General features: G+C 37.2%; 3 protein-coding genes across 4 annotated transcripts in view; 1 reads left to right on the top strand and 2 right to left on the bottom strand.

Annotated features, from left to right (window-relative positions):
• The window catches only part of LOC107598391 (lysophospholipid acyltransferase 5-like), a 17,319-nt gene extending 10,748 nt beyond the window's left edge, over positions 1-6,571 (bottom strand). Inside the window, exons 1-5 of one of the 2 annotated variants that reach the window (XM_016289713.1) lie at positions 6,455-6,571; positions 4,495-4,602; positions 1,893-1,999; positions 1,179-1,272; positions 904-941 (exon numbers count right to left, since the gene is read on the bottom strand). In XM_016289713.1, the coding sequence (XP_016145199.1) occupies positions 904-941; positions 1,179-1,272; positions 1,893-1,999; positions 4,495-4,602; positions 6,455-6,539 (432 nt within the window). In that variant the 5' untranslated portion in view covers positions 6,540-6,571. Of the gene's footprint in view, positions 1-903; positions 942-1,178; positions 1,273-1,892; positions 2,000-4,494; positions 4,603-5,999; positions 6,117-6,454 lie in introns of those variants that run through there. The other variant, XM_016289712.1, reaches the window with a different exon arrangement.
• Positions 6,572-8,264: 1,693 nt separating this feature from the next.
• LOC107598442 (triosephosphate isomerase B-like) lies at positions 8,265-18,685 on the top strand. Its single transcript, XM_016289779.1, has 4 exons — positions 8,265-8,467; positions 12,128-12,251; positions 12,417-12,525; positions 18,039-18,685. Exons 1-4 carry the CDS (start codon positions 8,356-8,358, stop codon positions 18,192-18,194), a joined length of 501 nt encoding a protein of 166 aa, XP_016145265.1. The 5' UTR covers positions 8,265-8,355; the 3' UTR covers positions 18,195-18,685.
• A 584-nt stretch (positions 18,686-19,269) lies between these two features.
• Positions 19,270-26,534, bottom strand: part of LOC107598384 (leukocyte receptor cluster member 8 homolog) — a 13,559-nt gene continuing 6,294 nt past the window's right edge. The window contains exons 10-15 of the mRNA XM_016289696.1: positions 26,023-26,317; positions 24,213-24,314; positions 24,064-24,132; positions 23,854-23,983; positions 23,526-23,733; positions 19,270-23,436 (exon numbers count right to left, since the gene is read on the bottom strand). Of these exons, the coding sequence (XP_016145182.1) occupies positions 23,274-23,436; positions 23,526-23,733; positions 23,854-23,983; positions 24,064-24,132; positions 24,213-24,314; positions 26,023-26,317 (967 nt within the window). The 3' untranslated portion in view covers positions 19,270-23,273. The remainder of the gene's footprint in view (positions 23,437-23,525; positions 23,734-23,853; positions 23,984-24,063; positions 24,133-24,212; positions 24,315-26,022; positions 26,318-26,534) is intronic.

Consider the following 26,534-nt stretch of genomic DNA (forward strand, 5'->3'; position numbering starts at 1 on the left):
AAAAAAAAAAAAAAAAAAAAAAAAAAAAAAAAAAAAAAAAGTGGGATTCATTACAGGCAAAATGTTTTCGTTTTAAATGTGCTATAGTCATGCTAGTGAACAAAGCAGAGTGTATGAGCCCATTTACACCTGGTACTGAGAGCTGTACCAAGTGATTCGATCACAAGCAGTCTGTGCTAAATACAGGGTCCAAAACATGTAGTGATTTCCCCTCCCCGCTTTAAGCATCACAATTGTGGCTAGAATTCAAGTACATTTGGGAGAAACAGTACAGCTTTTTTTTTTTTGCTCATTCCATTGAAGTTTTTTCTTCCACTTTATGAGCATGCAATAAGTGATATCATGTGTGTTCTTTGACCAGATGTGACACTACCATCTATCTTAGTTATCTGAGTAAATACCAGGTGTAAACAGGGTCTATCATTGGTCATCTGGTAATCTTTACACTCTCAATAAAACATTGCTTTAAGATGAGTAAGAAATACCTTTCTAGGGTGGCTACAGTAATTGACACAGCGGGAGAGATAAACAGATATAACCGCTTACACACCATCACATGAAGAAGCCAACTGTGTCAAGCCATGGCTACTGGTAATATTTAGACAGAGGCGTTTAATCAGAGCCACAGATGAGCTGACTGATTACACAATTACATCTCAGGGAACTTTCACTACACTTCACCTTGCCAGGCACCATTACACTGATCCATAATGGTCATTTAGCACAACAGCTGCTACACAACTGAAGAAGATACTTAGTGGTTCCCCACCAGTTCCTTGTGCTCAAATCATGCATAAAAAAAGAAAAGGAGTGAGATAATAATAGGAGGACACCAGGTGAACAACAGAGCAAAGGAAGACAGAAATGGTGGAAGTTAATAGCAGCTCATTAAGTCTCACTCACTTGTTCTTTTTCACCGTCGTAGTAATCGAGTGCTAAACCTGCAATGAGAAAATGAAATCATCATCAGTTCTGGTATGACATGATCAGTTGTTATGAAAATGATTCATGCTATATGACCATTATTGTACCATAGTATTTTGTAAGTGTTTGTAAACATATGTTGATTAACTTTCTGTGCCTTGTGATAAATAGTTAAAAAGAATCAATCTGTAAATAGATTATTTCTGAGGTGTAACAGATGAGGAAGATATGGGAATTAAAAGCAGGTATCATACCGATGAGTTTGAGCGTGAGGACACAGTGAGGCATGGTCCACTTGATATCATACTCCTCAGTAGCTGTGTAGTAATAACCCATCAACAGATATATCTGCCACACACAAACACAAAAAATACCTTCAGGTTCTGTTGAGATTAAAACAGTAAAGTCAATGTCTGAGGTTACAGCGACCCTAAAGATATTCTTGTGTTAACCTTATAATTAAGCTCTTATTTTCCCTTCACATTCTTTTAGGTTCTTCTGACCTAATCAAAACTCAAGTGGCACATATTATTAGATCTTTATCACTCTGTTTTACCACAGTAGACATGCACTTTTCAGAAATGTGACTGCTAGACATTCCAGTAATGTTGTTTCTGCTTGGGTCAATTCGACCTCAGCAAAAACAAGGCAGGAAAACCAAAATAGCAAACTGGCACGAGTACACCAGTCAGAAAATCTCATCATGCGAATTTAATCATGTTTAATGACCCCAACATAAAAAAATAGCATTTTTCATGGAGGATGGCTGAAGCTTCACTGCAAGGAAAAAAAACTCACTAAGTATAAATCTGATACTTCAATGTTAAGCATGTTTTAACTATTAAAATGAGGGTTAAATACATGATCCAATAGGGTACTGATAAGCTTGCAACATTTCATGCACAAGATCACGTCAAGAGCACAAAAACAGATAAAGAGATAGTGTGTGAATGTGTGCGTTTTCTCACCATCTGAAAGATAAAGCTACTCAAAACGCATGTGACTGTCCTTCCCATCAGCCTCAGCAACAAGAACTGAATGACTACACATAAGAGGGAGTGACAGACCTGAGACCCTGAGAGAAGGACATGGAGAGATGGTGTTAATGCATTCCAGTACTAGCTGACCATGAGATTACAATATAACACTTTATCAACAATGTGGAGAACCAGAATTGAACAGGATACTTCTGCCAAAATGACAGCTCTGCTATCATTTACTCAACCTCACGTCATTTCAAACCAGCATGATTTTCTGTCTTCTGTGGATCACAAAAGGAGATTTTTTTTAATTGAATGAGTGATTACCTTTTTGAAGGTCTCTCTTTTCCACATAATGGAATCGAATGGGTACATATGTCAAACTCCAAAATAACAGACACCATTAAAAGCATAATAAAAGTGATATTTTCTAAGTCTATGAAAGTGCACTATAAGCTAAATTTTCTGAAATCATACGACAGTTTTGGTACAGAAAGAAATTTTAAACTTATTTACTGACTAATCAAATAAGGTATCTTTGACATTAAAGATATTTGCTCATGAGACACGTGAGGACCAATGGTGTTTGACGTGCTATTTTTTAAGTCTGTGTGACCTTTTTGAACACTGTAGAGCTTTGATGAAATGTTGAAGGGAAGATTTTCAGTGAAAAACTACGCAAATTTTGGCATGTTCATCGCACATACTGTATGACTTCATTATGACTGAAATATAGTTGTATGAACTACGTTTATGATACCTTAATAATATTCTGTGGTGCATTTCTTTGACATTTTGAAGCCTGTGAGACCCAGTTTCCATTTACATTCATTATATGGAATAAAAATAAAAAGCGACTGGGAGATTCTTTGAAAATTCTTCCTTTGTGATCTACGGAAGAAAACTCAAATGAGTTTGGAACAACATGACTGTAAGTGAATGACGCTGAGAAAGAGAATACTATCAATAGCTGAACTATCCCTTAAGATATGACAAAGAGAGAAAAAGTTTTGTTTTTATAAACAAGTCAGAATGATAAGACTCGATGAAAGAAAACACAAGTAAAATATCTCAGATAACGACAAAGAGAGACAGACCTGCTGTTAGATCCGAATGCAGCACAAAGAAATCAAATACACAGAATACAAGCACAAGTTAATTTTCACATTTCCCAACACAACACTCTTCGGTTTTCATTAGTTTGCTTTTCAACCTGCCACTCATATTCTTATAAACTACATTCTCACCACCAGGGGTTATCGCCATGGCAACAACACCCCATGGCTATCTGTCACAATCTTCTTTATATCAAAGCCACAGTCATCAGGAAATCATTACCACAGACTGCAGAGCAGTTAGTCAGGATACCCTTTATTTTCCACCATTATTCTCAAGGACACTAAATAGTCAATAACTTTACAGAGCATAATTCTACCTTCAGTGTTCAAACGAGAGAAAAATTATCCAAGAGGAAATATAAGCACTTTCATTAGACATCTAACATGTTACCATAAAAAATAAAGCTAAAAAGCCTTAATGCTATGTGTTTATTAACTTTATGAGTAATATATACTACTGTTCAAAAGACTTGGATCAGTATTTCTTTTCCTTTTTTGTTTGTTGTGTTTTGCTTTGAAAGGAACAAAAACTTTTTTTAATCAAGGATGTAAGGAAGTAAAAGTAAAAACTTTCACGTTGCTACAAAAAGATTTATATTTCAAGTAAATGCTGTTCTTTTGAACTTAATATTCATCAAAGAATCCTGAAAAAAATGTATGTTTCCACAAAAAAACAATAAGTAGCACGGCCGTTTTCAACAACAATAATAATAGGAGCAAAACAGCATATTGGAATTATTTTAAATTGAATTGTAATAATATTTCACAATCATATTACTGTACTGTGATAAGTACGAGACGTCTTTCAAAAACATTTTAAAAAAAAACTTTTAAACAGTAGTGTAATATTTTAAGAATTTTAGAGCAATTGTTTCCAAATTAGGAAACTGAGAAAGAACATTTACAAAAATCTGCTGAAGATCATATCTTTAACAAAATCAGCCACATAAGAAAAAAACTAAAAACAATCTGAAATAGAACTGTGATCTTACATAACAAATATTGTTAATCTTCCCTTTTAAAACTCCCATTCAGTGAGAAGAACGTTTTGAACTTGGGCACAAATGTACAGATCGTATTTGAGAAGATGACTGGTGAGAAAAAAGACCAGCTTTGATGTTGTTCAGTACTGAGAATGCTTCCGACATTATCTGTTAGACTCAACTCTTTTGAGTCATCAGATGAGACGCAATCGAATGTGTGTGAACCAAGCAAGTTCAAGATTAGGGAAACTAGGGGAGCTGAACTACAGTAGAAATGCTTCAGTCTAAATATGGACCAACAGCCGCTAACTGTGGGCAACTGAGTGCTAGCTGACAAGCCCTGTCATAGATCTTAAGACTGACATTCATGTTATCATGACCAGTACCATGTTGCTAAAAAAAAGCTAGTAGGTCTAACTTAAACATGTTACAGGTGTAAAGACACTAGTTATCAGATCTTCTTTCCCTGCTTCCTTCTCTCTCTCTCACCAAAATTAAACGTGGCCAGTGCCAGCCCAGAGAATGTGTGGAAGAGATGAACAACTGTTGCAGATTGATGAAATAAAAACCACCGGTACACCAGTGCAAAGGGATAACCTACAGGGAAAACAGAGAGAAACAGATTAGGCATATGATGTGACGCAATTGTACGGTCAAATGAACAGACATTATGGCACATAACAGTTGTCTTTTGAGGGTGTGACACAGTAGAGAAAGCTTTGACAGAGCACTTGACAGATAAGAACGTGAAAGGTCTGTTTTGAGGGTGTGGTCAGATACAAGTCAAACTAGAATATATATATATATATATATAAATTAAAAAAAAAGATTTCTGAAAGCACAACTGAACACACCTCTGAAATTCTCAATGGATGCCTACAGCAGTGTGATCTTAAGCAAAGAATTAGGGATGTACCAATAGTAAAATTATGGATGACACTGACAAGATGATTATTCCCATCTTATGACCATTAACTGACCAATATTAAGATTCTATGATATTTTACAACAAACACTAGAAATAAAAATAATGCGGTTTAACTAATAAAAAAATCAGCTTTAAGTGAGCATGTAAAAATATATAGTGCAACCCTGGTCTGGTTTTCAGTGTTCTCTGATGCCTTTTAACTTTAGTGTGTAGTAAGTCCTCATTCTCTGACGCATAGTTCTGCATTTCATTTTTGCCATACATGCTTGAATAAATATTTAAACAATTCAGGGTTTTATTCACTACAGATTTACAATAGAAATTGACTCATGCATCAAAGGCATCAAGCAAAAAAGCCCTGGAAAATCTACAACAAGTTTAGTAGGCATCCTTCTGAGGCTACATAGATCCATATGGTTAAAACTTCATTGACACTTTATTCATTACAGACGCATTGCAGACAGTAATGTAACAGTCTTTGCGCTGAAATCATGCAAATGATCAAACAGGCGCTACTGTCCAGGTTCAGCTGCCCCAGATTTCATTCATCTGGTTGAAGTGGTTAAGCAGTTCACTGCAATGCACCTGGCCAAAGTACAGAGAACCCTGCTATCTGCTCTCACACCCCTGTTATCAACGTGTAACCCTAGAAACCCAACTTCACTTGCATTGAAAGGTTACAACTAACTGTAGGTCAAACATCTAAAATTCAGTAGCAAAATAAAAAGAGCTGTCAGACTAAGGGCTAACGAGTCTGAAAGTACTTTTAGGCAGAACATTCACGGCAGTTGTGTGCAGTTAACCATGAAATCTCGCCTGACATGTAACTTAGGTCACCCTTGTCGACCTTTCATTTAGGCTAGAGTCGGCGTGAATGGAGAGAGTTGGTGTTGGTTCCGTGTTTTTAGTGTTGCTGGGAGCGTGGTGGACAGCTGTGTGACTTGAGCACACTTCTAGTGCAACTATACAACCACATAACTGTCCACGTTTTTAATGACTCCTAACGACACTCATTACAAACTCTCACCAGAGCCTAAAAGATCTCACTTGTGCGCCGTTCACTTACCTAATAAGATTGACAAAATCAATCGAACCGCCGGTTCGGATGAACCTAAATATTCAGCTAATTTCTCCATGAAGGGAGCCGCCATCTTTAGTGCGGGCGGAAGTAGCTGCGGTTGTGTTTCCGCGAGAGTGTGGCGCTCGTGAGAGCTCCGTCCTGCTACTCCTCCTCTCGCCTCCTCTCACACCATCACACTCAACCGCGCTCTCGGCCTTTACTCTCAGCTTTCGCAGACGCCTTGCGCAATATTTGTGGCATTTCAGGTCAAAGCACTAAAATGACCCGCGAAATGAGGATGCAATGGTTCATTCAGAATAACTGAAACATTATTGGTCCGTAAGTCTGGGTTTCGATCAAATAAAATAAACAAAAACAGCAAATGTAACGAATGATACATGTAATAAACTGAAGTTCTGATTATTGTTCATGTTGACATCACTTGTGCGCCGTTCACTTACCTAATAAGATTGACAAAATCAATCGAACCGCCGGTTCGGATGAACCTAAATATTCAGCTAATTTCTCCATGAAGGGAGCCGCCATCTTTAGTGCGGGCGGAAGTAGCTGCGGTTGTGTTTCCGCGAGAGTGTGGCGCTCGTGAGAGCTCCGTCCTGCTACTCCTCCTCTCACACCATCACACTCAACCGCGCTCTCGGCCTTTACTCTCAGCTTTCGCAGACGCCTTGCGCAATATTTGTGGCATTTCAGGCCAAAGCACTAAAATGACCCGCGAAATGAGGATGCAATGGTTCATTCAGAATAACTGAAACATTATTGGTCCGTAAGTCTGGGTTTCGATCAAATAAAATAAACAAAAACAGCAAATGTAACGAATGATACATGTAATAAACTGAAGTTCTGATTATTGTTCATGTTGACGGAAGATGGTCTAGCCGCGTCACAATGCTGCCCTCTGGTGTTTCTCAAAGCAAACAGGACTCACAATACTGTACAGTTTTGACAAACGTGTTCATAAAACACTAATCTCCTGTTGCACATTGTCTGTGTGCTTGCTTCGTCTCCTGCTCAAAGTTTTGCGTTGCTCAAAGTTTCATTTTAAGCGTCTACAAATAAGGAATGCCTTCAAAGTCTCTACTAAGCAGGCTGTATATTATTACGTTATTGTTATCATTTACTTTCATGTGTCTCGGTATTCATTTATTATTTATAAGTGTTTTGTATGCATGTAATAAAATCGTATTAAATGTATCAAATCATTATGTTTATGGATCTACTAGACTATTATTATACGAATGTCAATAATATGAGGCTGCCGCAGATTTAGTGAGTTCACATCTGATAAAACTTACTAATAAGCCCTTCATACTCCGCATGCCATTATCAGTTTATTATCTTTCTTTTTACTTAGTAAAGGTGGGCTTCCTTTTAAAGGAAACCTTCTGGACAAATAGTAAAAGAGCAAATTTCCGATCAGTCGTTCGTTCACGAAACGCCTTCTCTACTTTCCACAGGCATATCGATTATGGTGACTGCATAATTTGAGTCAAAATAAATTATAAACAAATTAAAAAGACTGTTATCTGAATTTAAATGACTATTTAATTTGTAAATGTTGGTGAATTTCATTCAATATTCTTCTTTATATATATTAAAAATAATGGAAAATATCTTTATATATTTCACATGGCGAAAAGCATTGTGGGTATGCAAATTTAGTCCCACCTCCAAGACCTTCTCTGCCCAAGTATGTCGCCCTCCACCGGCCTCTGTTAAATATGGTAGATTTGTTTCTGCTATTTCACTTGGCTGTTAAAAAGTTATAGATTGTAAGTGCAATTATGAGACAAAAATGATTTTAAAATGTTCAGAATTGCCCGCACTCCGTTAATACGCGTCAGTCCAGTTTCATTTGTGCTGAACACACCGCAGTATATTACCGAAAGCAGATGAATATATATTTTTATCACTTTTAAAATTGTACAAATACAAGCAGTGGGTACTTCAGGATGAACATACAAGAACTAGAAGAATAAATACAATTAAAAGATAGAAATAACCATAAAAAGTTAAATGACAACATGACAAAAGACATGTTTACACATTTAGATAATAGAAAACGTATAATGTCATAAGTGAAACAAATAAGAAAACATTTTCAAAACACAGCTGGGCATTATGTGATCTTTAGAAAAGGAACAGATTTCTCCACTGTGATCAAAGGACATTCATTTTCGCAGGCGTGTTGTTTTGAGCCAATCGAAAGCGCCGGGGGGCGGGGCTTATCAGCCAGCCTTGTATAAACTCGAGCAGACCGCGGCTCCTCGCTGTCTCGTCGTCTGGAGGTTGTTCGCATTTTCTTAAAGCTAGAATTTTCTGGTGAAAGCAACATTTTGCAGTCATGACTAGCAGGAAGTTTTTCGTCGGTGGCAACTGGAAACTGAACGGCGATAAAAAGAGCATCGAAGAGCTCGCCAATACATTGAATAACGCCAAACTCAACCCAGACACCGGTGCGTATTTCATTCAGGTTCCTCTTCGCGAGACACCATCACATGCCGCTGCAAACACGGGCCTTTTAGGGGTTGTGCAACTCACTGCATTGACCCTGAGATGACATTCACGCGGGACTTTTGACAGATCGCATCGCATTTGAGCTTATCATCTAAGGCTCTTTCTCATTGTATTTATCAGCCGAGTTTTCTACAATCAAAGCGGAGCTCTTAACCACCTGCATTAATCCGTAACCAGACAGAAGTGTCCTGCATTAATTGTCCTAAACCATTTCTTTTATGAACGCAGAGTCGATATAAAGCTCTATTTGCTTTATAAACGAGTCGACGGGCCGTCGTGTTGTGTAATGAATGAATGATGCTCATGTGTGGTGACTCAAGGGTTAAAGCTTGAAACGGCTGTGACTTCCAGCACGTAGCCACAATGTGTTCAAGGCTTGTCCAATCAAATGACGGGATGATCAATATGCTTGGTTTATCAACAAATCTGTGCTGTATTAGCTTATACCATTCATTAAAAAAAATATTAATATGAAAAAGAACGATATTGGCCACAGTAGGGCATTTTTGAGTGATTTTGCGTTCCGCGCTGTTTCCGCTCTTCACTGTCCGAGTTTTCTTACGGCTTTATTTGAGGCTCCAGACAGGGTTGGTCTGTCAGTCGCACAACAGTGGACTTTGAATTGGTAAAGTCCAAAAGTCACGCTGCTTGTGGCTGTCTGTTTCATTCATGTGCTGAAACCTGAGAGAAGCGCTTAACGCGCAAAGGTCACAGGTCAGACTGTCACATCTCGGACTAGCTTTTGCCTTTTTGCTTTACTTCATGGCCTCTGTAGTATGCTGTCATATGAGTAACTCTTCCTTTGACCTTTTATCAAGGGGGGTGAAGTGCCAGATGTGTGCCCTTTACAGTGGGTTTAAATTAGTCTGACCCAAGATAACTTTACAGTTTAAATGCCACCTCCAGTTGTAATACAGCAGCGCCTTAAAAGTTATTAACTCTGAAATAAAAACTGACATATGAAATAATAGTCAGGCCTGTTTTTAAATTTTTTTTTTTTTTAAATGGAACAGCTTAGGAAGTCAGGGAAGTTGTGGCCTAATGGTTAGAGAGTCGGACTCGTAACCCAAAGGTTGTGGATTCGAGTCTTGTACCGGCAGGGGTTGTAGGTGGGGGGGGGGAATGTACAGCACTCTCTCCCACCTTCAATACCACGACTGAGGTGCCCTTGAGCAAGGCACTGAACCCCACACTGCACCGCAGCAAAAAAATAGCTGCCCACTGGTCTGTGTGCACGCGCGAGCGAATGCAGAGCACTAATTCCAAGTATTCCACCATACTTGGCCACATGTCACTTCAAAATCTTATTGGATCCTTGTTTTGTTATCGTATTGTTCACACTTGAGGAGGGAAAGTTTTATTAAGTGGCCCAAACTGAGCAAAAATATGCTGTTTGGTGCTGATGTTGTTTATATGGCCAAAATGTAAGATGAGTTCTGACCGCTTTTAATGTAAATCTAATTTTTATAACCGACTACTTGCATAAAGTGTATATACAGTTGTGCTCAAAATTATTAATACTCTTGGGAAAATATGATCAAATTAGGCTGTGAAAATAAATCCGCATTGTTTATCCACTTGATCTTTCATTCAAAAGCCCAAACTGAGCAAAAATATGCTGTTTGGTGCTGATGTTGTTTATATGGCCAAAATGTAAGATGAGTTCTGACCGCTTTTAATGTAAATCTAATTTTTATAACCGACTACTTGCATAAAGTGTATATACAGTTGTGCTCAATTATTAATACTCTTGGGAAAATATGATCAAATTAGGCTGTGAAAATAAATCCGCATTGTTTATCCACGATCTTTCATTCAAAAAAAAAATATATATTTTTTTTTTATATTTGTGTAAAAAAGTACCCCAGGTGTACAATGAAATATACTGCTGGATCTTTAATGTTGTGGGCCTATATTTCTGCCGGAGATCCTGGATATCTTGTTCAGGTAGATGGCATAATGGATTCTATAAAATACCAATGGATAAATTAAAAATTGACCGTCCATGAAATCTTATAATGGGCCATGGTTGGATCTTCCAACAGGATAATGATCCACAAACAAACATCAAAATCAAAACAAAAATGGGTCCCTGAGAACAAAACCAAGCTTCTGCCCTGGCCGATCCAGTGCCCTGAGCTGAACCCTGTAGAAAATGAGTGTGGTGAACTGAAGAGGAGATGCATCAGCATGCAGCTGAAATCTGAAGGGTCTGGAGAGATTCTGTGTGAAGGAATGGTCTCTGATCTCCTGCCAGATGTTCTATAAACTCTTCAGGCATTATAGCTGAAGACTCACAGCTGTTCTCTTGGCAAAAGGAGGTTGCAAAAAGTATTGGATAAAAGGGTATGATTAATTGTGACCAATATGTATTAGAGAAAAACATTTAATTCATAATGAGATTTCTCTCTCATTTTAAATTCTTATTCTCCAATGAAAGGTTAGATCTTAGTAATTTTTTAAAAATAAAATATCTAAAGGATTGATTATACAGATTAATTTTCACAGCCGCCTTTGGTCATATTTACCAAGAGTAAGAATAATTGAGCACAACTGTACATATCAGCTGTAACTTAATATTCCCCAATATTATGTCTTTGTAAGATGATATTTAAATGCTTAATTTTATGATCGAATCTGCTCTTGGCAAAAGGAGGTTGCAAAAAGTATTGGATAAAAGGGTATGATTAATTGTGACCAATATGTATTAGAGAAAAACATTTAATTCATAATGAGATTTCTCTCTCATTTTAAATTCTTATTCTCCAATGAAAGGTTAGATCTTAGTAATTTTTTAAAAATAAAATATCTAAAGGATTGATTATACAGATTAATTTTCACAGCCGCCTTTGGTCATATTTACCAAGAGTAAGAATAATTGAGCACAACTGTACATATCAGCTGTAACTTAATATTCCCTTTGTAAGATGATATTTAAATGCTTAATTTTATGATCGAATCTGTTTTTTTTTTTTTTTTTGTTTGCTTTTACTTTGGGGGCAAAGCATATAATTCAATGCAATAGAATGATGATTGAAAGATAAACAAATTAATGTTATTCAAAAGCCTGTTCGGATTCAGATTTGATGCATTTTAACACCAATTTTTGCTTCAGTCCATTAAATGTTCATCTTGAAATGTCTGTAACAAATAAAAGTTATTGTTTGTTACTTTTATGAAATCAGGAAGACACATGTGCAAAAGGCCGTTGACTTACTTACTAAAAAAAGTTTGAACGATCAGTCAGACAACAGAAGGCATGTAAAAAAAAAATTTGTTTAGGTTTTAGAAATGTATCAAATATGATGCTGCAGGGATAAGAAAAAAGAATACTTGTCTCAACTTTGCTTTCGATAGTTTGCTTTTAGAAGAAACTTTTTTTTTTTTTTTTAATTCAAAAAAGGAACTTTTAATATTCTATCTATCTTGTGATGTTCTTAATCAAGATGTCCTGTCAGCAATCTGAATGGTTAAATATCTTCAATTTGTTCGTGACTTTGCTTTGGTGGTCTGTCATGTTAAAGAAAAACTGCAGTGACTACAATTCACAGTGATCTTTCCAGTGGTGGTTTAACGTGTTTGTTTATTTTGTTTCACAGAGGTTGTGTGTGGCGCTCCATCCATCTACCTCGACTATGCCAGGTCCAAGCTGAATCCTAACATTGATGTGGCTGCACAGAACTGCTACAAGGTTGCAAAGGGAGCCTTCACTGGAGAGATCAGGTACATGTCATCCAATTTACGGTTCACATAACATATGAACAAATAAGTCATGAAAATATAATCTTCAATTTATTCATGTTTTTGGTCTTCTTTTTTGTTTTGTTTTAAATGTATTTTGCTATTTGTACTCATTGTCACTATAAATGATTTGTCTTATTCTTTTAGCCCTGCGATGATTAAGGACTGTGGAATAAAATGGGTTATTCTGGGACACTCTGAGAGACGCCATGTGTTTGGAGAGAGTGATGAGGTAACTCTGTGCTTTAACGCGTTATATGAAACCCAATTTTCATTCTAGAATAAATCAGCACCTGTGGTGGAGTGAATATAGTCCTCCATGGTTTTTTTCTTGTGTTCATGAGCAATTTATTTATTTTACATATTTCATCATTTAACAAAAGATTAATTTAATTATGCTTTTGAGATGCATTAATTGTTTAAAGTGTATTTGATGTCAGTGTTGAGTCTGGAAAAACTACACTGAAACTGAGTTTAGATTAGTTAAAAACTATAAACACTGTTTTTTTTGGGTTCACAATAATCGCCCCCCTTGGTGAACCACTGACATTTCTAAACATTTCAAAACTGTTATGATGTAACAATGCATCATTTATCATGTGACTTTAGCTGTTGGCTGATTTGCAAAGGTTTCGAAGTTTCAGAAAGCAGTGCTTCCAGAGCACCCATCACTGTTTTATACAGGCAATAAATATTAGAGCTCATTATGCATAAATAAATGCACATGTACATTAATGAGGAAAAAAAATTAACTTAAATGATTTTAGCAAATGGCTGCAATATAACAAAGAGTGAAAAATTTAAGGGGGTCTGAATACTTTCCGTACCCACTGTATGTCTGTAATATGTTTGATTAGTACAAAACACTTAATTTAACATGTTAAATTTTGCTGTTTTGTTTGCTTTTTTAATCAAGCTTAAAACGGGTCATCCTTTAAAGGAAACCTACTGGACAAATACTAAAAGAGTGAATTTCCAGCTAGAGCAGCTTCCTCATTCATGGTGAATGAAGAACTTTAAGGAGGTTGTGGTTGAAGTAATGTGACCAACAATGTTGCATACTACTGTTTCATATGTGAAGCATGGACTAATGCCTACTGAGTCACATATTATTGTTAAAAAAATAGTAGGCAGCACACAATACTGTGTCCAGTAAAAAAAAATTGTGGAATTTCATATATATATATATATATATATATATATTAATAATAACAATCTTTCTTTTAACAGTTATGAATGGGGTTTTCTTTTTAAGTAAATCCACTAGACAAATACTAAAAGAGTAAATAACCAGTTAGTTATTGTGCAGTGAACCTCTCCCATCATTTTCAGCGAGCGTCTCACTCATGGTGACTAAGAAAAAAAATGTATAGTAACATTTGAAACACTTGAAGACTGAAAGTGATGTATAAGGCATTATGGGTATGTCTGTCAGTTCTTTCACCCCTGGTCTACTAGCCATACTATCCCCAGATGGCATAATTTAGGCTAGTTACAATATATGAATGTGGTGCACAGAGCTGTTTAAAAGGTTAATATCAGTTTTAAAAAAAGTGAGTGGTTTCTATATGAATCTTTCTGTTCTTTAACAGTCATGAAGGGGTTTCCTTTTAAAGGAAACCTACTGAACAAATACTAAGAGACCATTTCTAACTATTAGCTATTGTTCATGTCAACTTCTGACTTTGAGTGAGTACCTCATTGGTGGTGACTGAAACAATGACCTTAACCGTGAAAGGCATTATGGGTATGCAAATGAGGTATCTAATTTGGGTGGTGCTATGCATTCATAACACGCATTCCAACATGATACCAGTTTAGTTTATCGCTATAAACAACTGGTGAAGCTGCTTACGTTAGGGCACTTAGGAAAGAATTTGCTTGACTTTTCAGAAGATTTAGACATTTCCCAAGCAACAACAAATCCAAATATCATCAACAATACAAATATCTGATTTGTGCTGCTATATATATATATATATATATATATATAAAAATAATCTTTGGTCAAAATGTCACTGTTTGTGGTCCACCATTTCAGGATCTGTCACTGGAGGGACCTGCAAGGAACTTGCTTCTCAGAAAGACGTGGACGGCTTCCTGGTGGGCGGCGCTTCCTTGAAACCAGAGTTTATCGAGATTATTAATGCAAAAGCCTAAAGAGATGAAGCCATCATCTACCTAGACTCTAAGGCTTAGGTCTGCTCCCAAATCCTGCTCTTCTTTAGAAAGTGTTATTGTGGTTTTGTTTCATTTTTGTATTATTATAAAGGGACAGATAAGACACATACTGAACACTCAAAGGTTTTATTCCACTGAAACGCGTGCAACCGAGTGTTATTAGCCCTCCTACTAGTGTAGTGAACTACAGGACTGTAATGAGAACCATCATGGGGCTTAGAGCCCATGCCTTTACTTGAATAATGTTTACCAACATTCTTGTGTACAGTGTCAAAAATCTAGGATAAAGTCAATCAACCTTGGAGTCTTTTGAATTCAAGTGAAACTTTCCATGAATGATGTTTTCCTGTCCCTCAAAGAGTTTCTCTGAGGGGTCTATCCTGAAGGTGCTCGTATGTAATAGCCAATGCCATTTGGTATAAAGGGTAAGACAGAAATATTCTAATAAATGTTTCAGAAGTGTAGACCTATAACTTTGCTGTTGTCAAGTTATCGTGCTTCTGCATAATTTAATTTTTGTAACTACACACACACAAACAAAACATTCATTTTTAAAGAAGTCTCCTATGCTCAACAAATCTGCATTTATTTGATCAAATACCATTATTTTCCTATTATTACAAACTTAAAGTAACGGCTTTCTATTTCAAAATATATTATACACCATAATTTATGACATCTGAATTTTCAGCAGCCACTACTCCAAATTAAAACATTTAAATCTTGACCCACTTTGAACAGTAGTGTACTGTTTACATGAAATTTAGTGTAGTGTAACTTTACATGAAATTACCTACAGATTATTACTAGGTTCTAAAGTAGCCTACTTCAAAGAATCTTCTTTCCTGTATTAATATTCATGCATTGACGCATTATATTGCGCAAGTTACAGTGAGATTGGAATCGGTGAAAAATCTCGAGTTTGTAAAACACGTGTTAAATTCTATATTTAAGCTAAAAAATAAAATAACTAAGCAGCAGAGCTGGGAGCACACTGTATATATAAGCCTCTGTAACTCTGGTCATATTTGGCAGATTAATAGTTTCAACTAGTATAAAAAAAAAACACCTTTATTTTTCTCTGAAGTAGGTACATTATGTACAGATCAGCATCTACAAATGGCAGTATTTTCTTTGTGAACCCCACTGTATAATAACACATGGAGCGCTAGCTAGGGCAGAGACATTAGTTCTTTCAGAGATGGAGCTGTAAAAGAAGAAACAGATGCAAGTACAGTCCTATCAAAATACTTACTGCCAAGCACTGACTACATATATACCAATCACAACATTGCATTACAGAACATAATAGAGGAAAGAAGAGGGAGACAAGAGAAACATGCGGAAACAAACAGATTGCTGGAAAAAATTAAAGATGAGACAAAGCAACAAAAAAAAAATCTATGGATAAAGTTTAAATGTAAGAACACTTGGAGGCAAATCTAAACAAACAATATGAACGGCGGGAAAAAAGCAAAGAGCTGATGCAAAGGAAAGAAGTTAAAGAAATTAGATGTGCAAAGGGAGAGGCAACATTTGAAGAGAGGGATGACTGTTAGTAATACTGCTGTTAAAATAATATGCATCAACTACAACAGCAAGGGCTAAAAATACATTTCATGAAAGAAAAATTAACAGTGGCATCATTTGAGACAATCAACATTGCTTTGGACAATCCTTAAGTAATAGGCATCATGGGCAGCCAATCAACGTAACCATTAGAAAATGCAGTGAGCTTTGAAGACCTGAGAGGAATTATTGTAAGGATTTATCTAACCTGCTGCTTGGACATCTAGAGTTTACATGAGTAGAACATTTCTGATCATCTGTATGTCCAGGTATGTCCAATATGCAATTCTACAGCTTATATTAAACCCCAAAGTTAGACATCAGAAACCTCAAGTCTATAAACAAAACACCAAACAATACAGCAGCAAACAGTAATAAAAAAAAAGAAAAGAATGTGCTTTGCCACAATTCTGTCTCTGAGCTCTTCAGGCAGTTCCTTTGACCTCATGATTCTCATTTGCTCTGACATGCACTGTGAGCTGTAAGGTCTTATATAGACAGGTGTGTGGCTTTCCTAATCAAGTCCAGTCAGTATAATCAAACACAGCTGGACTCAAATGAGGGTGTAGAACCATCTCAAGGATGATCGGAAGAAATGGACAGCACCTGAGTTAAATATTTGAGTGTCACAGCAAAGGGTCTGAATACTTAGGATCATGTGATATTTCAGTTTTTCTTTTTTAATAAATCTGCATAAATGTCAACAATTCTGTGTTTTTCTGTCAATATGGGGTGCTGTGTGTACATTAATGAGGAAAAAAAATTAACTTAAATGATTTTAGCAAATGGCTGCAATATAACAAAGAGTGAAAAATTTAAGGGGGTCTGAATACTTTCCGTACCCACTGTATGTCTGTAATATGTTTGATTAGTACAAAACACTTAATTTAACATGTTAAATTTTGCTGTTTTGTTTGCTTTTTTAATCAAGCTTAAAACGGGTCATCCTTTAAAGGAAACCTACTGGACAAATACTAAAAGAGTGAATTTCCAGCTAGAGCAGCTTCCTCATTCATGGTGAATGAAGAACTTTAAGGAGGTTGTGGTTGAAGTAATGTGACCAACAATGTTGCATACTACTGTTTCATATGTGAAGCATGGACTAATGCCTACTGAGTCACATATTATTGTTAAAAAAATAGTAGGCAGCACACAATACTGTGTCCAGTAAAAAAAAATTGTGGAATTTCATATATATATATATATATATATATATATTAATAATAACAATCTTTCTTTTAACAGTTATGAATGGGGTTTTCTTTTTAAGTAAATCCACTAGACAAATACTAAAAGAGTAAATAACCAGTTAGTTATTGTGCAGTGAACCTCTCCCATCATTTTCAGCGAGCGTCTCACTCATGGTGACTAAGAAAAAAAATGTATAGTAACATTTGAAACACTTGAAGACTGAAAGTGATGTATAAGGCATTATGGGTATGTCTGTCAGTTCTTTCACCCCTGGTCTACTAGCCATACTATCCCCAGATGGCATAATTTAGGCTAGTTACAATATATGAATGTGGTGCACAGAGCTGTTTAAAAGGTTAATATCAGTTTTAAAAAAAGTGAGTGGTTTCTATATGAATCTTTCTGTTCTTTAACAGTCATGAAGGGGTTTCCTTTTAAAGGAAACCTACTGAACAAATACTAAGAGACCATTTCTAACTATTAGCTATTGTTCATGTCAACTTCTGACTTTGAGTGAGTACCTCATTGGTGGTGACTGAAACAATGACCTTAACCGTGAAAGGCATTATGGGTATGCAAATGAGGTATCTAATTTGGGTGGTGCTATGCATTCATAACACGCATTCCAACATGATACCAGTTTAGTTTATCGCTATAAACAACTGGTGAAGCTGCTTACGTTAGGGCACTTAGGAAAGAATTTGCTTGACTTTTCAGAAGATTTAGACATTTCCCAAGCAACAACAAATCCAAATATCATCAACAATACAAATATCTGATTTGTGCTGCTATATATATATATATATATATATATATAAAAATAATCTTTGGTCAAAATGTCACTGTTTGTGGTCCACCATTTCAGGATCTGTCACTGGAGGGACCTGCAAGGAACTTGCTTCTCAGAAAGACGTGGACGGCTTCCTGGTGGGCGGCGCTTCCTTGAAACCAGAGTTTATCGAGATTATTAATGCAAAAGCCTAAAGAGATGAAGCCATCATCTACCTAAACCCTAAGGCTTAGGTCTGCTCCCAAATCCTGCTCTTCTTTAGAAAGTGTTATTGTGGTTTTGTTTCATTTTTGTATTATTATAAAGGGACAGATAAGACACATACTGAACACTCAAAGGTTTTATTCCACTGAAACGCGTGCAACCGAGTGTTATTAGCCCTCCTACTAGTGTAGTGAACTACAGGACTGTAATGAGAACCATCATGGGGCTTAGAGCCCATGCCTTTACTTGAATAATGTTTACCAACATTCTTGTGTACAGTGTCAAAAATCTAGGATAAAGTCAATCAACCTTGGAGTCTTTTGAATTCAAGTGAAACTTTCCATGAATGATGTTTTCCTGTCCCTCAAAGAGTTTCTCTGAGGGGTCTATCCTGAAGGTGCTCGTATGTAATAGCCAATGCCATTTGGTATAAAGGGTAAGACAGAAATATTCTAATAAATGTTTCAGAAGTGTAGACCTATAACTTTGCTGTTGTCAAGTTATCGTGCTTCTGCATAATTTAATTTTTGTAACTACACACACACAAACAAAACATTCATTTTTAAAGAAGTCTCCTATGCTCAACAAATCTGCATTTATTTGATCAAATACCATTATTTTCCTATTATTACAAACTTAAAGTAACGGCTTTCTATTTCAAAATATATTATACACCATAATTTGACATCTGAATTTTCAGCAGCCACTACTCCAAATTAAAACATTTAAATCTTGACCCACTTTGAACAGTAGTGTACTGTTTACATGAAATTTAGTGTAGTGTAACTTTACATGAAATTACCTACAGATTATTACTAGGTTCTAAAGTAGCCTACTTCAAAGAATCTTCTTTCCTGTATTAATATTCATGCATTGACGCATTATATTGCGCAAGTTACAGTGAGATTGGAATCGGTGAAAAATCTCGAGTTTGTAAAACACGTGTTAAATTCTATATTTAAGCTAAAAAATAAAATAACTAAGCAGCAGACCTGGGAGCACACTGTATATATAAGCCTCTGTAACTCTGGTCATATTTGGCAGATTAATAGTTTCAACTAGTATAAAAAAAAAACACCTTTATTTTTCTCTGAAGTAGGTACATTATGTACAGATCAGCATCTACAAATGGCAGTATTTTCTTTGTGAACCCCACTGTATAATAACACATGGAGCGCTAGCTAGGGCAGAGACATTAGTTCTTTCAGAGATGGAGCTGTAAAAGAAGAAACAGATGCAAGTACAGTCCTATCAAAATACTTACTGCCAAGCACTGACTACATATATACCAATCACAACATTGCATTACAGAACATAATAGAGGAAAGAAGAGGGAGACAAGAGAAACATGCGGAAACAAACAGATTGCTGGAAAAAATTAAAGATGAGACAAAGCAACAAAAAAAAAATCTATGGATAAAGTTTAAATGTAAGAACACTTGGAGGCAAATCTAAACAAACAATATGAACGGCGGGAAAAAAGCAAAGAGCTGATGCAAAGGAAAGAAGTTAAAGAAATTAGATGTGCAAAGGGAGAGGCAACATTTGAAGAGAGGGATGACTGTTAGTAATACTGCTGTTAAAATAATATGCATCAACTACAACAGCAAGGGCTAAAAATACATTTCATGAAAGAAAAATTAACAGTGGCATCATTTGAGACAATCAACATTGCTTTGGACAATCCTTAAGTAATAGGCATCATGGGCAGCCAATCAACGTAACCATTAGAAAATGCAGTGAGCTTTGAAGACCTGAGAGGAATTATTGTAAGGATTTATCTAACCTGCTGCTTGGACATCTAGAGTTTACATGAGTAGAACATTTCTGATCATCTGTATGTCCAGGTATGTCCAATATGCAATTCTACAGCTTATATTAAACCCCAAAGTTAGACATCAGAAACCTCAAGTCTATAAACAAAACACCAAACAATACAGCAGCAAACAGTAATAAAAAAAAAGAAAAGAAAAAAAACAAAAAACCAACACATTAAAATAGTTAGAGGAAAAAAAGCAATGTTAAGACAAATGACACACCTGAACATACAGCAGCAATTCTACTAAACACTATATGAAGCAATTCCTAAAATAAAACCCATACATCATCGGTGGTTTTGTTATGTTACATAAAGATTTTGTGATTGGCATCAAGAAAAACATTGCAAATTGAAATCACCAGGCTCTCCTCAAAATGACAAATGCATCAGACAACAACAGGCACAATGAAGAATCTGAATTGGTTGATGTCTGGATGTCTCAATGCCCAATTTCCAGTGTGCCTCTGGATTAGTTTTGCCCTCATCTTTTCATTTCTTGCTTTGCTCCAAATATGCATGACTGCAAGAAGAGAGAGAGAATCTGGTAATGAAGGAGTGCAGGAGGAGAGAGGAGAACAAGGGGTGGGAGGGGTTGAAGGTTGAGGAGAGGAGAGCAAAGTCAGTGTGACAACCAGTAGCAAGAAATTAATTTACAATATACAACCAAATAAAAGATGAAGCTCTAAGGTCAACAAAATGAGCTAAAAAAAAAATTTGATTGATTACCACAATTTCCCACCTTCGATACATTGCAGTCATTCAGTAATTATTTTACTAAGTCACATCAGTTAAGACAAGTTGCAAATGAAAGGAATCATTATCTTGGTGCTTTTGCTTAAGCCAAATCTTTCTCTTATTGTTGGATACTTTTGTGCGAAAGTTTTTTACAGGTATGAGAATAAGAAAAACTGAATTGGGAAATGAGGAAGATGATAAACAAAGCTAAGATGACTTAAAGTAAATAAATATGATAAAAATTACTTGGGAATATTAAGCAATGATCAACAAGGGAAAGATTTGGCATATCAATCCATGAATCCCTGACTTCATGAGTGTGGATTGGATGTTTTACTTTCTAACATGTAATTTATTTAATGTCTAGGGGAACAAGAAATTTTAGAATTATTTTAAACTCTAAAATGTCAGTTATTTGCACTAAACCGCATATCAGTGTGAACATGCTCACCACCCAAAAATATAATATTTAAACTTTTAAAACTGCCAGCAAAATAACTATAGCTCAAAATGACACTTACCATTGTACAAACAAATAAAATGAATTATGAAATCAAAGTAACTAAGGAAAAAGAAATAAATTTCACTTTGCACATTATTTACATGAGCACATATGTACAAATTTCTCCAATGAGGTGTTAGGGGAGCTTTCTGCTTATAGTGGCCCTGAGCACATCTTGCTAAAGCACACATATTTCAGACCCAAGCCTTATCCATGCTAGATCTTAATAACATTAAATAAACCTGATTATGTCAACTGGAAATGCTGCTGCACATTCTCCTCATTCATTTACAATTAAATTGATGTATGAGTGTCAACTCCAATTTTAACGCAGTCCATTATAAATCAAGGTGAATTAGATGAACTTTGTAATACTTTGAATTGGTACAACTTTTTTACTACAATGCTTCAATCATTGGCAAGATTAAGACCATGATACCATATCAATCTCTGAGATTTAATACAGTATCACAGTAATATCCATGTAAAATGAGCAGATCTTTTTGATTTTTGGTGTCAATCTTGCAGATAAGGGATGCAACAGGGTTCAGTATTAGGCCCATTTTAAAATGAGAAATTATACATTCACAACCTGCCAGAAGGGTTAACAGCTACCAAGCCAAGCATGTTGTTCAACAGTGGTAACACCTCAACCCAAGCTGAATGAAGATCCACCACACTTTTCAAAGCATCAAGTCCTTCTTACCAGCCATTACCAGTAGACGTGGCCAAAGCTTAAGGAGCCATACAAACCCATGTGTTTCCAAACCCCAGCCAGACAGTGGATGCCCTTGCAGGAGTGAGGTGACTAGTAAAGATCACCATCTGGAGAGAACACAAGAGACAGCCTCCAACTTGCTGTGAAGAAAAACTGAGCTTACTCTCCATTCCAAATGACTTTTTCTTCGCCGACTGACTGCATGTTAGGCGTAGGAAACTTCTATGCTGGGCGATGTTTTGTAGAGGACTTTGCTCTTCAGAGGCCGGTGGTCAAACCTATTGGTGAATGAATTCCGTAAGTGGACTTGGATGACTTTTAAAATGGTTGGCCCTATTCAGATCACAGCTGGGGTATAAGTGAAAGAGAAGATTGAGTCACTGAGCTGTGCTTCCTGGGTGTCGAGGAACAATTAGGAGGGTATGTATAACTAATGAAGGCCAGCTTCTTGACTGTTGATGATGTGCAGGTGAGGGAGAAGAGACTGTGTGGGAAGGGGGTGGAACTTATGATGCAAAACGGGGCCTAATCTGCATTTCTTCAGGTGGTTGTCTTGTTATAGCTCAGTCCAAATATTACATGCTATCAGCATTAGGATCTTAGAGATGAAGGGAGCCAGGAGATCTAACAGAACACCTCCACCACTGACTCACTGAAGACATCTCAGGCAAAGAGAAAGATAGGGAATACAAACCATCCTCTTCTTGCTTGAAGGATTGCACTATAGCTCACTTGGCTTTAAAGTCCATTAATGATGACCAAAACCTTGCAGAAGGAGCCTTCATATAGACTTGATGAGCTGGTACGCTGTTGGTGGAAACTGGCTCACAATATATTCTGGATTAACCATGATGTTTCAGGTCTTGAGCTTTGCGGCTGTTTGCTTGAGAGGAGAGAAACATGAGAACACACAACACTGTTAGCTTAAATGCTTTTTTGAGCTCTGTGATGTGGGACCTGACATGACCTGCTGACCCTACCCCATCAGATCTTTGCCTTTTTTCCTATTGGTGTAAGGGATAGTGTGCAAATTGATTGCCTGATACTTCACTAAATGGGCTGTGTGAATAGGTTATACTGGGTCTTGAATATAGCACCTAAGTCCCTGTGTGTGGATGTGTAATCCGTCAGAAAGTCCATCACTCTACAAGAGTTAAAAATTCTGAGATATCTTTCATAAATACGATCAGCACTAGACTCTGAGTGTGTCTATGTAGATATCTGGTCCCTTATCTACAGTCTTTTTAAGCTCTATAAATGAAAATTCTCTGGTCACTCCCCAACCTTTCCCCATATTACGAGGTTGTAAGACTGGCTGAGCTGACTTTACAGTCTATTTTGCTTGGGTCAGAGGGAGTGAATGTAACTCCAAGCTCTGTTAGAAATACTAAACATGAGTCTAAATCTGGGAAGGCCAAGCTGGACTGCACATACTCCACCGGCACAGAGGGCCTGAACCTGTAACAGAATGGAAAAAAAAAAAACTTTAGACTTCAATTATCAATAGCATAATTTTTGTAAGCAATCTGCCTGGCATCTGCACTCACGTTTTAATAATGGCCCTCAGCGCTAGATTTCTTTCACGCTCCACAAACTTATCAATAAGGTAAGCAGCCATACGTGGAGCATTCTGATAGAGTCTGAAGAACCGGTGGAAGTTTCCAAGCGCCCAGGCAGTACGGAGCTCAAGAGCATGAGCTACACACGGATCAGCACGGAGCTCAGGGGTCAGGTACACAAGCTCGGTCGTCAGGTCTAAGAAAAAATTAGCGAAGGCATTAAACACTTCATGAGAGATTGAGAAACAATGAAATGGACTGCAAAATAGTGAGAGTAAAAACTTGACTGTTCATTTAACAAAAAGGCAATGTTTACCTCCAGAATTCTTAGTAAAGATGTAGTAGATAAGTCTGTAGGAAGTGAATTCTCCCACGTTGTCCGATGGGCAGTCTTTATACAGCGCCTTCAGCTGGGTCTGGCACTGGTTGAACTCCTCGTGGTCACCCTGATAACAGTTGAAATGTTGGTTTAGTCCAAATGAAAGAAAAATGCCTTTTAATCGGAGCTAACTTTACATGCACATACCTTTTCCAGAGCAATGCGAGCATGTGTCTCATACACCTCCACAGTGAAGTCTGTACGCACACCTTGAACCTGAATGACAAGAATTCAAAATAAGACACTAAAAGATAAAAATGTGAAGCAGAAAAGTGGTACTACTAAGTGTTACTCACAGTGAGATCCTGTCGTATTGACTTCATTTGTTCACATGCGTACAAGTAATCCTGATTGGATTTCCAATGAGTTTGAACCGCAATCAGGGACTTTCGCAACACCTAAAACACAACAGAAGATTCAATACAAATCTTCTAATAAATCTGCTTAATTTACCAACTACATACCACTTTTGAGTACAACCCACAAATAACACAAAGCATCCTGTGTTGACCACACAATTATAACCATTAAAGGGGTCTTATTATGCTCTTTTACAAAGTCTTGATTTTGTTTTGGGGTGTACTAGAACATGCTCTCATGCTTGGTGGTTAAAAAAAATTCATTATTTTTCACATAAATTACATTACAATACCTTTCTCCCCAGCCTGGCACAAACGGCTCAATTAGTTCCGGGTTTGATGAAGGCCCGCCTTCCGAAAAACAAAATGTAACGTGATTGGTTAGCTGTCCCAGTGCTTCGTGATTGGCGAACAGCTTTGACGGTGTTTCAGTACTGCCCCGCCCCTTGCCAAAGCAACCAGTTCCGTCTGCTCCGGTTAAGGATGGCATCAATTATTGCCATATCAATTTGAGCCGGATTCAGATCCCAAGAATATTGAACAAGAGGATGACAAAGAACCTTCGCACGCACGGATATTGCAAGACATATTAGAGTGGTAACATTGTTGTTGTTTTTTTGGCTAAATCACGTTTTAGATAGGATGTCAACAACCGCTTAAAAATAACTGCATTTACTAAGTACAGATAAGCGCATATGTATTATGTTTATTGTTCTTTAATTCTAACATTATAACATGAATTGAAGTGAAACTGTTATACAGTTTATTACTATTTATTTATACCATAGTCCAGTGTTTCCCACAGATTGGACTCTCTATTTGTGGCGGCATATATGCAAATTCATTCTCTGCCAGCAGGATGCGCTGTTGGAGTGGTAGAGATCGAGGTTTCCCTGGTAACGCTGTACACAAAGCAGCGCTCCGCTCACAAATGCTGCTTTACCAGACATTACATGCAAGATAAAATGAAAATGACATAAAAAATGTTCTGAAGACGGTCGGTTTCCTTCAGAAATATAGTGATATAAAAACACCCGCACTCAATGTATGGGAAACATTGTAGTCTCAAAATTGAATGGTAAATTCTGCAGATTATCATTCTCCAGTATTGCACTGTCAGCAATTTATAAAAACGTTTTCATAATTGTAACATACATATTTACATACATAATTATTCAGGTGCATGTGTAATAACTTGCGAAACTTGACGCTTAGCAGCATTTTTTCGTCATCTTGTCTGATGCACTCAACCAAGCGTTCTAACCAGACCTCGCCCTTCCCCACCCCGCAACCATTAGAATTTCGTAGGTGGGAATTATTTTAATGATATTCTAGTGGGCCGATTTGTGACATCACAAAACCCGGAAAACAATGCTGTAGTCCAAACGAGCCATTCGTTGTAGTTCTTGAAAAGCGATAAAAAAAAAAAAAGAAATATCTCCCTTTGGAGTCGACTTTGAGATTTGTAACTTTGTAGATCTTTGTGACGAGTGGGGGCGGGGCCGAGAGCCGTGGGAATGGAGCGAGGCCGGTGGAGTAATTGATAACGAGCGACACCTGCACCACTCACCGGTCTCAAGTCTCACGGAGGAGCTCCGGAAGGATAAAAGTGAGGAGTGACGACAGTGAAAGAGGAGAGAAGTCCAGGCCTGGACTACACACTAACTAAAATTCAAAAAGAGAAAAAGCATAATAGGACCCCTTTAAACAAATCTCTAAAATAAGCAACACTTTGAGAAACACTCACAGATACAGGTCTGACAGTTGCAGGGTCAGGGGCACAGGTCAGGCGCAGGTAGTTTTTGGTGATGTCCTGACAGGTGCCGACTATGGGGCAATCATCCCAACTCAGTCCCTCTTGGGCGCCATTGGGGAGGTCAAAAACATTGATGTTTAACACTAGGGGCTCAGTGCGTAGTTTAGTGTGGAAGCGTGCTGCACGGCTCTGCTTCTTCGCTTCACGATTTGGGTCATGAAAGTCAAGCCCTGCGTTACCACCTTTCCGCTTTTTACCAATACCGCTGGAGAGGTCTTCCATATTCCTGATGGAAGTCAGAAAAGAAGGTTAATTAGGCCACTAGAAATGTTTAAAAGGGGTCATGAATTGATAAATCAACCTTTACTTGAACTTTTGATATATAAGAGGTAGGGTTGGGCCGACAGACGATGCCATCGTCCGTCGCCGATGGCTGACAGACATCACGATGTTGAGCCGGCATCCTGACCCCCCCCCCCCCCATCCCCCCCCCCTCCACTCTC

Source organism: Sinocyclocheilus grahami, unplaced genomic scaffold, assembly GCF_001515645.1.
Source record: "Sinocyclocheilus grahami isolate Dianchi unplaced genomic scaffold, SAMN03320097.WGS_v1.1 scaffold251.1, whole genome shotgun sequence".
NCBI classification, from domain to species: Eukaryota; Metazoa; Chordata; class Actinopteri; order Cypriniformes; family Cyprinidae; genus Sinocyclocheilus; species Sinocyclocheilus grahami.

Bases quoted from the DNA above. Each gene is read 5' to 3' on its own strand.
- LOC107598442 (XM_016289779.1), top strand. From the start codon at position 8,356: ATGACTAGCAGGAAGTTTTTCGTCGGTGGCAACTGGAAACTGAACGGC. The intron at 8,468-12,127 runs GTGCGTATTTCA...TTTGTTTCACAG, and splicing joins CAAACTCAACCCAGACACCG to AGGTTGTGTGTGGCGCTCCA. The intron at 12,526-18,038 runs TATGAAACCCAA...AAAAATAATCTT, and splicing joins CTCTGTGCTTTAACGCGTTA to TGGTCAAAATGTCACTGTTT.